At 45.0% G+C, this 14289-nt stretch overlaps 1 protein-coding gene across 1 annotated transcript in view; it reads left to right on the top strand.

The window, feature by feature from the left end:
• Positions 1-14289, top strand: part of citb (citron rho-interacting serine/threonine kinase b) — a gene marked incomplete at both ends in the record, with an annotated part of 183710 nt that overhangs the window by 158842 nt on the left and 10579 nt on the right. The window contains 4 exons of the mRNA XM_080499233.1: positions 3609-3689; positions 3830-3908; positions 3995-4168; positions 10018-10306. Of these exons, the coding sequence (XP_080355359.1) occupies positions 3609-3689; positions 3830-3908; positions 3995-4168; positions 10018-10306 (623 nt within the window). The remainder of the gene's footprint in view (positions 1-3608; positions 3690-3829; positions 3909-3994; positions 4169-10017; positions 10307-14289) is intronic.

Genomic DNA, 14289 nt, shown 5'->3' with positions numbered 1-14289 from the left:
TGTGTACTGTTAATTTGTAGTTGTGTACTGTGAATTTGGAGTTGTGGACTGTGAATTTGGAGTTGTGGACTGTGAATTTGTAGTTGTGTACTGTGAATTTGTAGTTGTGTACTGTTAATTTGTAGTTGTGTACTGTGAATTTGGAGTTGTGTACTGTGAATTTGTAGCTGTGGACTGTGAATTTGGAGTTGTGTACTGTTAATTTGTAGTTGTGTACTGTTAATTTGTAGTTGTGTACTGTGAATTTGGAGTTGTGGACTGTGAATTTGGAGTTGTGTACTGTGAATTTGGAGTTGTGTACTGTGAATTTGTAGTTGTGTACTGTGAATTTGTAGCTGTGTACTGTGAATTTGTAGTTGTGTACTGTGAATTTGTAGCTGTGTACTGTGAATTTGTAGCTGTGTACTGTGAATTTGTAGCTGTGTACTGTGAATTTGTGGTTGTGTACTGTGAATTTGTAGCTGTGTACTGTGAATTTGTAGCTGTGGACTGTGAATTTGGAGTTGTGTACTGTGAATTTGTAGCTGTGTACTGTGAATTTGTAGCTGTGGACTGTGAATTTGGAGTTGTGTACTGTGAATTTGTAGCTGTGTACTGTGAATTTGTAGCTGTGGACTGTGAATTTGTAGCTGTGGACTGTGAATTTGTGGTTGTGTACTGTGAATTTGTAGCTGTGTACTGTGAATTTGTAGCTGTGTACTGTGAATTTGTAGTTGTGTACTGTGAATTTGTAGTTGTGTACTGTTAATTTGTAGTTGTGTACTGTTAATTTGTAGTTGTGTACTGTGAATTTGGAGTTGTGGACTGTGAATTTGGAGTTGTGTACTGTGAATTTGTAGTTGTGTACTGTTAATTTGTAGTTGTGTACTGTGAATTTGGAGTTGTGGACTGTGAATTTGGAGTTGTGGACTGTGAATTTGTAGTTGTGTACTGTGAATTTGTAGTTGTGTACTGTTAATTTGTAGTTGTGTACTGTGAATTTGGAGTTGTGTACTGTGAATTTGTAGCTGTGTACTGTGAATTTGTAGTTGTGTACTGTGAATTTGTAGTTGTGTACTGTGAATTTGTAGTTGTGTACTGTTAATTTGGAGTTGTGTACTGTTAATTTGTAGTTGTGTACTGTGAATTTGGAGTTGTGGACTGTGAATTTGTAGTTGTGTACTGTGAATTTGTAGTTGTGTACTGTTAATTTGTAGTTGTGTACTGTGAATTTGGAGTTGTGGACTGTGAATTTGGAGTTGTGGACTGTGAATTTGGAGTTGTGTACTGTGAATTTGTAGTTGTGTACTGTGAATTTGTAGCTGTGTACTGTGAATTTGTAGCTGTGTACTGGGAATTTTTAGCTGTGTACTGGGAATTTGGAGTTGTGTACTGTGAATTTGTGGTTGTGTACTGTGAATTTGTAGCTGTGGACTGTGAATTTGGAGTTGTGGACTGTGAATTTGGAGTTGTGTACTGTGAATGTGTAGCTGTGTACTGTGAATGTGTAGCTGTGGACTGTGAATTTGTGGTTGTGTACTGTGAATTTGTAGCTGTGTACTGTGAATTTGTAGCTGTGGACTGTGAATTTGGAGTTGTGTACTGTGAATTTGTAGCTGTGTATTGTGAATTTGTAGCTGTGGACTGTGAATTTGGAGTTGTGTACTGTGAATTTGTAGCTGTGTACTGTGAATTTGTAGCTGTGGACTGTGAATTTTTAGCTGTGTACTGGGAATTTGGAGTTGTGTACTGTGAATTTGTGGTTGTGTACTGTGAATTTGTAGCTGTGGACTGTGAATTTGTAGTTGTGTACTGTGAATTTGTAGTTGTGTACTGTTAATTTGTAGTTGTGTACTGTGAATTTGGAGTTGTGGACTGTGAATTTGGAGTTGTGGACTGTGAATTTGTAGTTGTGTACTGTGAATTTGTAGTTGTGTACTGTTAATTTGTAGTTGTGTACTGTGAATTTGGAGTTGTGTACTGTGAATTTGGAGTTGTGTACTGTGAATTTGTAGCTGTGTACTGTGAATTTGTAGTTGTGTACTGTGAATTTGTAGTTGTGTACTGTGAATTTGTAGTTGTGTACTGTTAATTTGGAGTTGTGTACTGTTAATTTGTAGTTGTGTACTGTGAATTTGGAGTTGTGGACTGTGAATTTGTAGTTGTGTACTGTGAATTTGTAGTTGTGTACTGTTAATTTGTAGTTGTGTACTGTGAATTTGGAGTTGTGGACTGTGAATTTGGAGTTGTGGACTGTGAATTTGGAGTTGTGTACTGTGAATTTGTAGTTGTGTACTGTGAATTTGTAGCTGTGTACTGTGAATTTGTAGCTGTGTACTGTGAATTTTTAGCTGTGTACTGGGAATTTGGAGTTGTGTACTGTGAATTTGTGGTTGTGTACTGTGAATTTGTAGCTGTGGACTGTGAATTTGGAGTTGTGGACTGTGAATTTGGAGTTGTGTACTGTGAATTTGTAGCTGTGTACTGTGAATTTGTAGTTGTGTACTGTGAATGTGTAGCTGTGTACTGTGAATGTGTAGCTGTGTACTGTGAATTTGTAGTTGTGTACTGTGAATTTGTAGTTGTGTACTGTGAATTTGTAGTTGTGGACTGTGAATTTGTAGCTGTGGACTGTGAATTTGTAGTTGTGTACTGTGAATTTGTAGTTGTGTACTGTGAATGTGTAGCTGTGGACTGTGAATGTGTAGCTGTGTACTGTGAATTTGTAGTTGTGTACTGTGAATTTGTAGTTTTGTACTGTGAATTTGGAGTTGTGTACTGTGAATTTGTGGTTGTGTACTGTGAATTTGTAGCTGTGTACTGTGAATTTGTAGCTGTGTACTGTGAATTTGTGGTTGTGTACTGTGAATTTGTAGCTGTGTACTGTGAATTTGTGGTTGTGTACTGTGAATTTGTAGCTGTGTACTGTGAATTTGTAGCTGTGTACTGTGAATTTGTAGTTTTGTACTGTGAATTTGTAGCTGTGTATTGTGATTTTCAGATGTGCACCGTGATTTTTAGTTGTGTACCATGGTTTTTAGATGTGTGATTTATAGATGTGTACTGTGAATTTGTAGTTGTGTACTACAATTTGTAGTACCTGTATATTTTTTTCCACAAATACAACACCAGACTTACACACTCACAAATTCTTAATTACAAATGCACAAATCCTTTTTTACAAGTTACAGAATTAAAAACGTACAAGCTCACATATTTCCTACAATTGTGTTGCATTTGGTGAAAAATATATTTGTGCACCTGTATCAATGTGAAGATCAGAGCTGTGTCCTGGGGGTTGCAGCCCTGCATGTTTTCCATGTCTCCCTGCTTCCACACAGCTGATTGCAAGGAGCAGCTGGTTGTCTGGCTTTAGGCTGAATGTGGCGATGAACCATCAGGACATTCAGGGGAGGGAGACGTGGAAAACATGCAGGGCTGCGGCCCTCCAGGACCGGAGTTCGACACCCCGAGAGCATCTTCCTCTCACTAACAGATGAACGCCACATGAGCCGACAGCAGTGTCACATCCACACTCATCACTCTCTCACATAATCGGTGACGTTGTAATGAAGTGACTAACTGGTAACTGTAGTTAGTTTCAGTAGCTGCTTTTGTTCTTGTGACAGAGTTTGGAGTATTTGTGGACACGTACGGACGAAGGAGCCGCACCGAAGAGATCAAGTGGAGCCGTCTTCCTCTGTCTTTTGGTAAACATAATTTCAAGTATTTCTAATAGATCAATGAATCAAGCTTCCTTTCTGAAGCTCATGTAATGCTTATCATGTGATCCCACTGAGTGTAGAAACAACATAACATGAGTGTTTCTACACTGTCGTCCATGTGTCAGCCTACCGAGAGCCCTACCTGTTCGTCACCTACTTCAACTCTCTGGATGTCATCGAGGTTCAGGGGCACGTGGCTCTGACGTGAGACTCTCGGCCTCCCCATGTCTGATTTGTTCCACTGTGGGACGTTAGCGCCATTTCTCACATTGCTGCTCTTCCTAATACAGTCCTGCAGTTCTGGCCCACCTGGACATCCCGAACCCTCGCTACCTGGGCCCAGCCATCTCCTCCGGAGCCATCTACCTGGCCTCGTCCTACCAGAACAAGCTGCGGGTCATCTGCTGCAAGGGCAGTCTGATCCGAGAGTCTGGAGAACTACAGAGGACCAGCTCCAGTAGAGGGTCAGTGTGTGTGTGTGTTTTCAAGTCTGTGAAGAATTTTTTTAAAAACAAACCAACAGCTACTTATTAGAAGTAAAGAAGAGAGAAAAGAGGGTATTCATGTACTATAAATCTACCGGTACTTAATTTTTTATTAATTATAGTGTGTGCGTATTCATGTTTTTCTTATATATCTACTTTAATTGACTGGTGACATGTGAAAGAAGTGTGGTGGCCCCGTGCCATCATGAGCACCGCGAAAAGGAGAGCTGAGTGCGTAAGCCTCTCTTTGTCAGTCCAGCCTCTTCACCAGTAAGCCCTATGTACAGGTACATCTAAAAAATTAGAATGTCATGAACATTTTCTATATATTTTTTGTCACTAATTTCAGAAAGTCAAACCCATAAAGGATACTAATGACACACAAAGTGAAATATTTCTAACCTTTATTCCTTGAAATGTTGATGATTATGGCTTACAGATGGTGAAAACCCAAAATCTGTCTCGGAAAATTAAAATTTTACATAAGATCAAGAAAAAAAGGACATTTTAACCACAAATGTCAGGCTTCTGAAAATTCACTTAATTTCTATGCACTCAATACTTGGTTGGGCCTGCTGTTGCATGAATGAGTGCGTCTTAGTGGCGTGGAGGCCATCATCCTGTGGCACTGCGTCTTAGTGGCGTGGAGGCCATCAACCTGTGGCGCTGCGTCTTAGTGGCGTGGAGGCCATCAACCTGTGGCACTGCGTCTTAGTGGCGTGGAGGCCATCAACCTGTGGCACTGCGTCTTAGTGGCGTGGAGGCCATCAACCTGTGGCACTGCGTCTTAGTGGCGTGGAGGCCATCAACCTGTGGCACTGCGTCTTAGTGGCGTGGAGGCCATCAACCTGTGGCACTGCGTCTTAGTGGCGTGGAGGCCATCAACCTGTGGCACTGCGTCTTAGTGGCGTGGAGGCCATCGACCTGTGGCGCTGCGTCTTAGTGGCGTGGAGGCCATCAACCTGTGGCACTGCGTCTTAGTGGCGTGGAGGCCATCAACCTGTGGCGCTGCGTCTTAGTGGCGTGGAGGCCATCGACCTGTGGCACTGCGTCTTAGTGGCGTGGAGGCCATCAACCTGTGGCGCTGCGTCTTAGTGGCGTGGAGGCCATCAACCTGTGGCACTGCGTCTTAGTGGCGTGGAGGCCATCGACCTGTGGCACTGCGTCTTAGTGGCGTGGAGGCCATCAACCTGTGGCACTGCGTCTTAGTGGCGTGGAGGCCATCGACCTGTGGCACTGCGTCTTAGTGGCGTGGAGGCCATCAACCTGTGGCACTGCGTCTTAGTGGCGTGGAGGCCATCAACCTGTGGCACTGCGCCTTAGTGGCGTGGAGGCCATCAACCTGTGGCACTGCGTCTTAGTGGCGTGGAGGCCATCAACCTGTGGCACTGCGTCTTAGTGGCGTGGAGGCCATCGACCTGTGGCGCTGCGTCTTAGTGGCGTGGAGGCCATCAACCTGTGGCACTGCGTCTTAGTGGCGTGGAGGCCATCAACCTGTGGCGCTGCGTCTTAGTGGCGTGGAGGCCATCGACCTGTGGCACTGCGTCTTAGTGGCGTGGAGGCCATCAACCTGTGGCGCTGCGTCTTAGTGGCGTGGAGGCCATCAACCTGTGGCACTGCTCAGCGTTGTTGGTCTGGTATCTCTCAGCGTCCTCTGGACAAGAGCCCAGAGATTGTCTCTGGGGTTCAGGTCAGGACAGTCTGCTGGACAGTCCAGCACAGTACCACCACGGTCACTGGACCAGCTTCTGGTACCTTTGGCAGTGTGGGCAGGTGCCAAGTCCTGCTGGGAAATCAACTCAGCATCTCCATGAAGCTCGTCAGCAGCAGGAAGCATGAAGTCTCTACAGTTTCCAGCTTGATGCTGCTTTGACTGTGGACTTCAGAAGAGCCAGTGGAGCCACGCCAGCAGAGGACATGGCAGCCAAACCATCATCCTGAGAAACTTCACACTGGACTTCAAAGCAACCTGGATTCTGAGCCTCTCCTCTTCCTCCACACTCTAGATTCTGAGCCTCTCCTCTTCCTCCACACTCTAGATTCTGAGCCTCTCCTCTTCCTCCACACTCTAGATTCTGAGCCTCTCCTCTTCCTCCACACTCTAGATTCTGAGCCTCTCCTCTTCCTCCACACTCTAGATTCTGAGCCTCTCCTCTTCCTCCACACTCTGGGACCTTGATTTACAAGAGAGATGCAACATTTAGAACTTTGGACTTTGGAGCACTGAGCAACAGTCCAGGTCTTTTTCTCCACAGCCCAGGTAAGGAAGGATCTTCTGACGTCGGAATGCCACATTTGTCCCCCATGTCTAGGATTGGTCAGTGAGGAGCAGCTCTTGTCTAGGATTGGTCAGTGAGGAGCAGCTCTTGTCTAGGATTGGTCAGTGAGGAGCAGCTCTTGTCTAGGATTGGTCAGTGAGGAGCAGCTCTTGTCTAGGATTGGTCAGTGTGGAGCAGCTCTTGTCTAGGATTGGTCAGTGAGGAGCAGCTCTTGTCTAGGATTGGTCAGTGAGGAGCAGCTCTTGTCTAGGATTGGTCAGTGAGGAGCAGCTCTTGTCTAGGATTGGTCAGTGTGGAGCAGCTCTTGTCTAGGATTGGTCAGTGTGGAGCAGCTCTTGTCTAGGATTGGTCAGTGTGGAGCAGCTCTTGTCTAGGATTGGTCAGTGAGGAGCAGCTCTTGTCTAGGATTGGTCAGTGAGGAGCAGCTCTTGATGCGCTGACTCCAGCCTCAGTCCTTTTGCTGCTGCACCTTTTCCTACCACACTTTGTTCTTCCACTCAAATGCCAATGAACATGCTTGGATCCAGCACTCTGTGAACAAGCAGCTTCTTTAACAATGACCTTTTGTGGCTTTCCCTCCTTGTGGACGGTGCAGTCTTCTGGACATGTGTCCAGTCAGCAGTCTTCCCCATGATTGTGTAGTCTACTGACCCAGACTGAGACCATTTAAAGGCTCAGGAAACATTTGCAGGGATTTTGACTTCATTGGCCTATTAGGGTGTGACACCATGAGTTTCCAAAACTGAACTTTACCACAATATTAAAGTTTTCTGAGACACTGAATTTTCAGTTTTCACTATCTGTAAGCCACAATCATCAACATTTCAAGAAATAAAGGCTTGAAATATTTCATTCTGTGTGTCATGAGCCTATATCATTTATGGGTTTGACTCTCTGAAATGAGGGACAAAAATATTGAACATTTTCATGATATTCCAATTTTTTGAGATGTGCCTGTCATACCTCCCCGTGGTGACACATGGTAATTGGGTGCTTCTCAGCCCCAAGCGAAACTACAAAGGACTCGGAGGAGATCTGATGCCTAGACATGCAGCATGCAGGCAAAGCGGCGTGTGGATAGGCCCTGGTGTTCACGATCCAGATCCCCAGCTATGGATCAAATGTTCTACTGCCTTGTGGATGTCTCGGGAGACCCCAAGGCTAGGGGTGTAAACCCCGACAGAAAATCAGGACTGGAACCCCATTGACAGTTGATCGAAACACCTTCCATCAGCTCCTGCAGCCGCACTGGCACCGACTGTATCAGCTAGCCTTTCTGTCGGACCCTGCCAGCAACACAGAGAAGGGGATCTTGGCGACTGGGCACTCGGGATCTCCATACCCCCCGCCCAGGCCTGCAGCTGGAGAGGTCACTCCAACTTCGCTGCCCCAGCATAAGCACAACATGGGAAGCAGCAGTCTCCCAGTGTTGAGTCAGCGCCGTCTTCGCTGGCGAGGCCACGTCCACCGAATGGAGCTTTCAAGAGGCTCCAGACCCCCAGCTGCGTTTCAAAGACACTTGCAAACAAGACCTGAAGAGTGATGGAATCGGCACGCAGTCCAGGGTAAACCTTGCAGAGTCTCAGGACTCCTGGAGGGCCACTGTGCACGGCAGTGCCAAGCAAGCCCAGCAGGACCACACCGACCACCAGAGGAAGAAGGGAACCGCCCACAAGTCCAGAGCCGCCCGCAAGTCCCGCTCCACAGACCAGACGGCAACAACCCACACCTGCAGCCTATGTGGCAAAGACTGTCACTCCCACATCGGACTTCACAGCCACACGAGAAGATGCAGCATCCGGACCTGATTCGACCTGGTTCAGCCCATCGTCTCATGAGACCGAAGGAGGCCAACGACAACGAACGCCTTTAATTTACCTCATTTAAAACAGTTTTGTTAATTTACCATTAATTCTGAATTAATTCTGAACTTTTTATAAACTCAACATATTATTGTTCTTCGTAAAATGCAGTCTGCATTTTCTTCATCGTTTTTTAGTTTCTCAGATATAGTCGTGCTAACAATATGTCAAGAATCACAATGACAGTTAATTCAATCCCACAATATATTATTTTTCATTTTATCCTTGTTTCTCATTTATCATGAACAAATGTTTGTATACAATTTAGATTACATGTAGATTTTCTTTAAAAATATATTTTATGTTTTAAAATTGAAATTGACAAATTTTAAATCAATAGTGGATTATTCTTATTTTTTGAATGAAAACCCAGACTCCTTTAATTAGACTATTTATTTGTTTGTTTGTTTGTTTATTTGTTTGTTTGTTTATTCATTTATTTATTTATAAATAAAATGGTGATTAAAAAAAAGAAATGAATTCAATATAATACAATACAGAACAAATGTTTTCAAAGTCCTGAATGAAAGGGAGCTGAAAGAAGATTAACTTGTGTCGTGTTCCCACTGCACAAAAAGTGCAGGGACGGAACGTACGCTAAAGCGTAACCGGAGCCCAATCCGGCACCAGTTTCCACTGCAGAATGTAGTTAAAAAGTAGGCGGGGCTTAGAGCTCCACAGATATGTGACGTGACAACAGTAATCTCACCCGGGGAGGCAGATCTGGACCTTATAAATCCTCTGTTGTTGTTGTTTACATCCTCCACTTTGCACTCGTTGTTTTGTTAACATTTATTTTTTGCAGCCACAGAGCTGCAGCTGCAACTTCTGTGTTGGTCCTGAGAGAGCAAAGCCCCCGAGCGCAACACAGAGCCCAGCTGGTGTGCCACGCTGGGACATGGAAGCTGAGACACCTTCCACCCAAACGTGTTCCAGCGGTATGGAGGCGTGTCGGTGCGCCACACCGCACCGGGATAAGGGGGCTGCTCCGGGCGCTGGCGTCTGTCTTTGCATTGTCTTTGTCTTTGCTTTCTTTCCTGGCATGGCGCACTGACCAGGCAAAGACAGACACCAGTACTCCTCGTAGCACCTGCTCCCGAGCCACGCTCTTCCCCTGCCTCACCTCCGCTCTTTGACGAGTCGTGACCAACACGAAAGTTGCACAGCAAAGAAAAAGAACAAAAAACAACTGGTGCAAAGCTGAATAGACTAAGAGCAGAGGATTCATACAGCCGACATATTAAAATATTGAGAGCGTGTAGTAAATCACTCACCAATCAGCAGACGGCTCCTCAAACTCAGACCCGTTCCATGGTCCTGGTACCCTGATGGAGGGGTAGTGGAAAAGTGACTGCCTTTGGGGCGGTTGTTTCCAGAAAATCAGAAATTCTTGCGGTGGAAACCCGAACTGTAATGGACTATACCGGTCCATTCCTGCACTTTTTGTGCGTTGGAAACGGGGCTTTATACACCGTTTATCTCAATTAATCATTTTCCATTGACAATTAAAGCAAACAGCATATAGGCAACCAGCAAAGTGGCAATGAAGTCCATCACACAGTGAATGTTTGGACGGTTTGAGTGTACCTTTTTGTTTGTATCTCTCCGAAGTAGCGCCACCCCCTGCTGTCCCGTTCCGACCCATCAGTGGTGTTATTGTGGTTTCACTCCATCGCCTCCTCTGCAGGAGTCCCAGTAAGCGTGGCCCCCCCACCTACTCGGAGCACATCACCAAGCGTCTGACCTCTGGCCCCGGCAGCCATGACGGCCTGCACCGGGAGCCCAGCACGCCACACCGCTACCGGGAGGGCCGCACCGAGTTCCGGCGGGACAAGTCTCCGGTGCGACCACTGGACCGGGAGAAGTCGCCAGGCCGGGTGCTGGACAGCCGCAGGGAGCGGTCGCCGGGGAGGTTCGGGGAAAGCTCTCGACTGCACGCTGGTTCGGTGCGCACACAGCTCGCCCCCGTTAACAAGGTCTGTGACGACAATCCTCCATCTTCTGTAGTACTTCTTCCTGTGCAGGTCCCAGGGCGGCTAAAACGATAGCCGATTACTGTGGACGAGGGCAGGATTCACCTGGACAACCACACACACAGTTAGGCCTCGTACCCGGGTTTTTACAAAAACAGATATATTCCCCTCTATGTTTAAAAAAAACTAAACTTTATTGACACGGACCCTCATATCCACCTGATTCAGAGCTGTTATGAGCAGCCAGACCGATAGGGGGCAGTGTAAGAAGAAGCATGAAGCCATGATAGCCAATCAGAATCCTGGAAAAAAACACAATGTCACTAATTTTGAAGTAAATAATAATTTGTGGTGACCATTGTTTTAGCCAGAGATCTGTGTTTTGGGTATCCATCACAGAAATCTGGGTATCCAAAATTATTTGGATCAGTGACCAACCCTTGCTCTGAGTCGGAGGGGGCCGCGCTTACTGGGAGTCCATAAATAGACCTGAACTGTGCATTCTAACGCATTCCGGACTACTAAATACTACATTGTGACATGGAGATTTAGCTTCTTAACAGTAATATATTTCTTCTTCTTCTTGACATTTTTGCTGATGTATCCAATATCCTTTTGTGTTTTGTTAAAAAATTTCTTTTTTTGGAGCTTATTTTCATTGGTGATGGTTTTCACTTGTACCTGTACCTGTACCTGTACCTGTACCAGACCCCCCTCACCCCAAACTTCACACATGTACTAGTTTATTTCCCCTGTCGTTTCTCGTTGCTTCTATCTGAAGCCAAAACTGAGTGGCTATAGACTCTTATTAGTGTTTAATAGAATCTTAGATCTGATTGGTTCTCTGCAGGCCTCCTATAACTCAGTCCAACACTTTACAATGTCAAATAGTTTCTATTCTCCTCTTATTAGTGTTTAATAGAATCTTAGATCGGATTGGTTCTCTGCAGGCCTCCTATAACTCAGTCCAACACTTTACAATGTCAAATAGTTTCTATTCTCCTCTTATTAGTGTTTAATAGAATCTTAGATCTGATTGGTTCTCTGCAGGCCTCCTATAACTCAGTCCAACACTTTACAATGTAAAATAGTTTCTATTCTCCTATTATAATAGAATCTTAGATCTGATTGGTTCTCTGCAGGCCTCCTATAGCTCAGTCCAACACTTTACAATGTAAAATAGTTTCTATTCTCCTCTTATTAGTGTTTAATAGAATCTTAGATCTGATTGGTTCTCTGCAGGCCTCCTATAGCTCAGTCCAACACTTTACAACATCACAGTCACACATTAAGTGGTGATGGAACAAGAATGATTGTCAATACTTTGATCAAAATCAGCAGTTTCACAGCAAAACAGATTTTATTCTTCAATGTAAAACATGAATTATGTGCTGTTACCCAAACGTGTCAACATTTTGGAAATGAAACATTTCATAGACGTTCTGCATATAGAATTCTTCACCATTTTGGAAAGACAATGGCTCGCTGCCTAAAACCATGGTGGGGACTTGTAGCTGCATTTATGTGTAAATGCCTGGCTCAAACGCAGAGAAATGTCACAGTTTATTCCAAAAAATGTGTAAAAAAATGTGTAAACAGGGCTTTGTTCACACTCAGGAGCAGTTTAGACTAATTACCAGTGTCTGGAGAAACCTTCAAAAATGCAGCAAGAACTGGAAGATCTGTCACATTTAAACCGTTTTAGCCTGTAAGTCAGAAACAAAATGCAGCATCTACAACATTTTGTTTTTGTTTTTTAAACACTTTTATGAGTGATGCACCGATACTACTGTTTGAAATACAAGGATGAATATGAACCTTTAGCTGCAAGTTGATACTGAGATTAAATGCCAATAGGCCATGAGCCACCTGCGTACAGCGTCTGCGTACAGTCCATCTACACACGGCGTTATGCGTACTGTCGACTGTTGACCAGTCGTCTGCAACCGTTTTTGTCTCCTTTCACCAAATAAATTTCTTGTTGGAGCAACTGAAGCATATATTCAGCTACTTTTGTGTGAGATCGGAGGACATACATTGTGTATCTTACCCGAGTGCCAGCCAGTCTTGAGTGGTAGAAAAACAAGGTTGTTGGTCATCCTTGTCCGTCCTGTTGTGACATTTAGCTGGTGTGAAGACCCCTAAACAAAACCAGATGTTTTGACACCATCAGTCCTAATATGTAAATCACATGTTTTGTCATTTCTGTTCAGGAGTGTATAAAGACATGTGGGATTCTGCACTTGTTGGAGAGAAACATTTGAATTGGCTGCACTCTCTCCAGACGTTTCCACCCTCTGCCATTCTGATGCAACCTGTCTTGTAATAAATATTTTATGCAAGCAAGAAACACTGGCCAAGCTTTTTTTCATCCTCCTCATCACCACCTGATTAACAACACCACAAAACATGTTTTGTCATAAAAGCTCACACAGCTTATACCGTGTCGTTCCCAATAGACTCGCAGTGCGTGAGTGCAAGCCTCTGGGTGCGCGTCTATTGGAAAGATGTAAGCCGCAGGTTAAGGTGTACAGGAGGATTTTCCCGAATTTTAGGAAAGACCCGCCCTCTCCACCTTTTGAAAAAATGCACATGCGCAGCGCTGTACCTGCTCCCGAGACGGAACGCCTACTAGAACGTGTAGAGAGACGTGACGAGCCCAGTTCTCTCGTGCACGCTCTGTTTACAAGTCGGCGTCGCTCACATCGCTCACCGTAATCACTACTGACGATGCAAGTTACAAAACAAACTAATCAACCCTGGAAAGTTACAATATAGACGTAGATCACTTTTACTGGAAGGGATTTGAAATGGATTTCTCCAAATAGAAGCCAAACTTTACCTGTGGAGTAGAAACTTGGTGACTGAAGCATCAGTGGGAAGCCCAACCTGGGCTTTCAGCGCCATCGTGTGAAAGAATCTCCCAAAAACACTCTGGTCTTGTTTCTCTCTTCCCAAGCCTTTCTCTTCTTCTCATACACTTCCAAGACACTTTTCTCTTGCGACCCTCTGCCATTTTCAAAGTACCCGGTGAGAACTGCGAGCTGGCTGAAGGCGTAGCTCACCATAGACACCTGAAAGCGCGCATGTGCAGAAAGTGAAAACTAATAGATCCACGCTACCTGGGGACGAGCACATACGACGGCCTGACGTCACCAGAATGATTGACAGTTGGGAGGACCAATAGTCTTGATGATCCACCCGGAAGTATAACATCCTCCTGTACACCTTTAAAACATTCTGTAAAATACGGTAATCACATGTGTCTTTATTGACACGGAAGTAGTTCTGCAAACCGTGTATGCTTACTTGCACTTATCTAGATTTACTGTGGCATCTTGAAAGACGGTGTTATAAATAGAAGGGCCTGGTGTGGGTTTTGAGTTGCCGACCCGCCTTCAACCTGACGGCGGACCCTGCGAGGGTTTGGGGGTTTGCAGGGGTTTCTAAAAAGGCCAACTCATACTCTATGAGAAAAAGACAAAAGTTCGGAGTGCTGCTGAACAAAATGATGTAATTTCCTTCAGCGAGCTCCTTCTGGCTGAACAAATTTGTTTCGGCAGTGCCAACGGTCCTGGCCGAACTCTGTCGGAGCCGCACCGCCAAAACTTCACCACTGACGTGTGCTGCTCATGGAGTTCCAGCTCTCTAATCACGATCAATCACATTTTAATCATATTGAGCTTCTCACATCACTACTGTCTGAGCGCCGCAGCTCGTTAAAATGTCGTGATGCACCTGAACACATCACTCAAAGCCGTCAGCTCCTGCAGTTAAAACCAGACCAACATGGCGCTCGTACAAAACTTTCCTTTTTATTACTGAAACACCTCAGAGAAATGATTCTGACAGCACAGGAGGCCAGAAACAAACTGTGGAGTTGAAAAGTGAAAACGTCACTTGAGACGTGTGGCAGCTGTGTGGGGGCGTGGCCTGTTGTGAGGGGGCGTGGCCTGCAAGTTCGGCAGCATCTTGTGGAGTATGAA

The sequence above is a fragment of the Blennius ocellaris genome (assembly GCF_963422515.1).
Source record: "Blennius ocellaris genome assembly, chromosome: 7".
In the NCBI taxonomy this organism is placed as follows: Eukaryota; Metazoa; Chordata; class Actinopteri; order Blenniiformes; family Blenniidae; genus Blennius; species Blennius ocellaris.
Note: the sequence above shows the minus strand (reverse complement) of the source record. Positions and strands in the feature narration are given on the sequence as shown.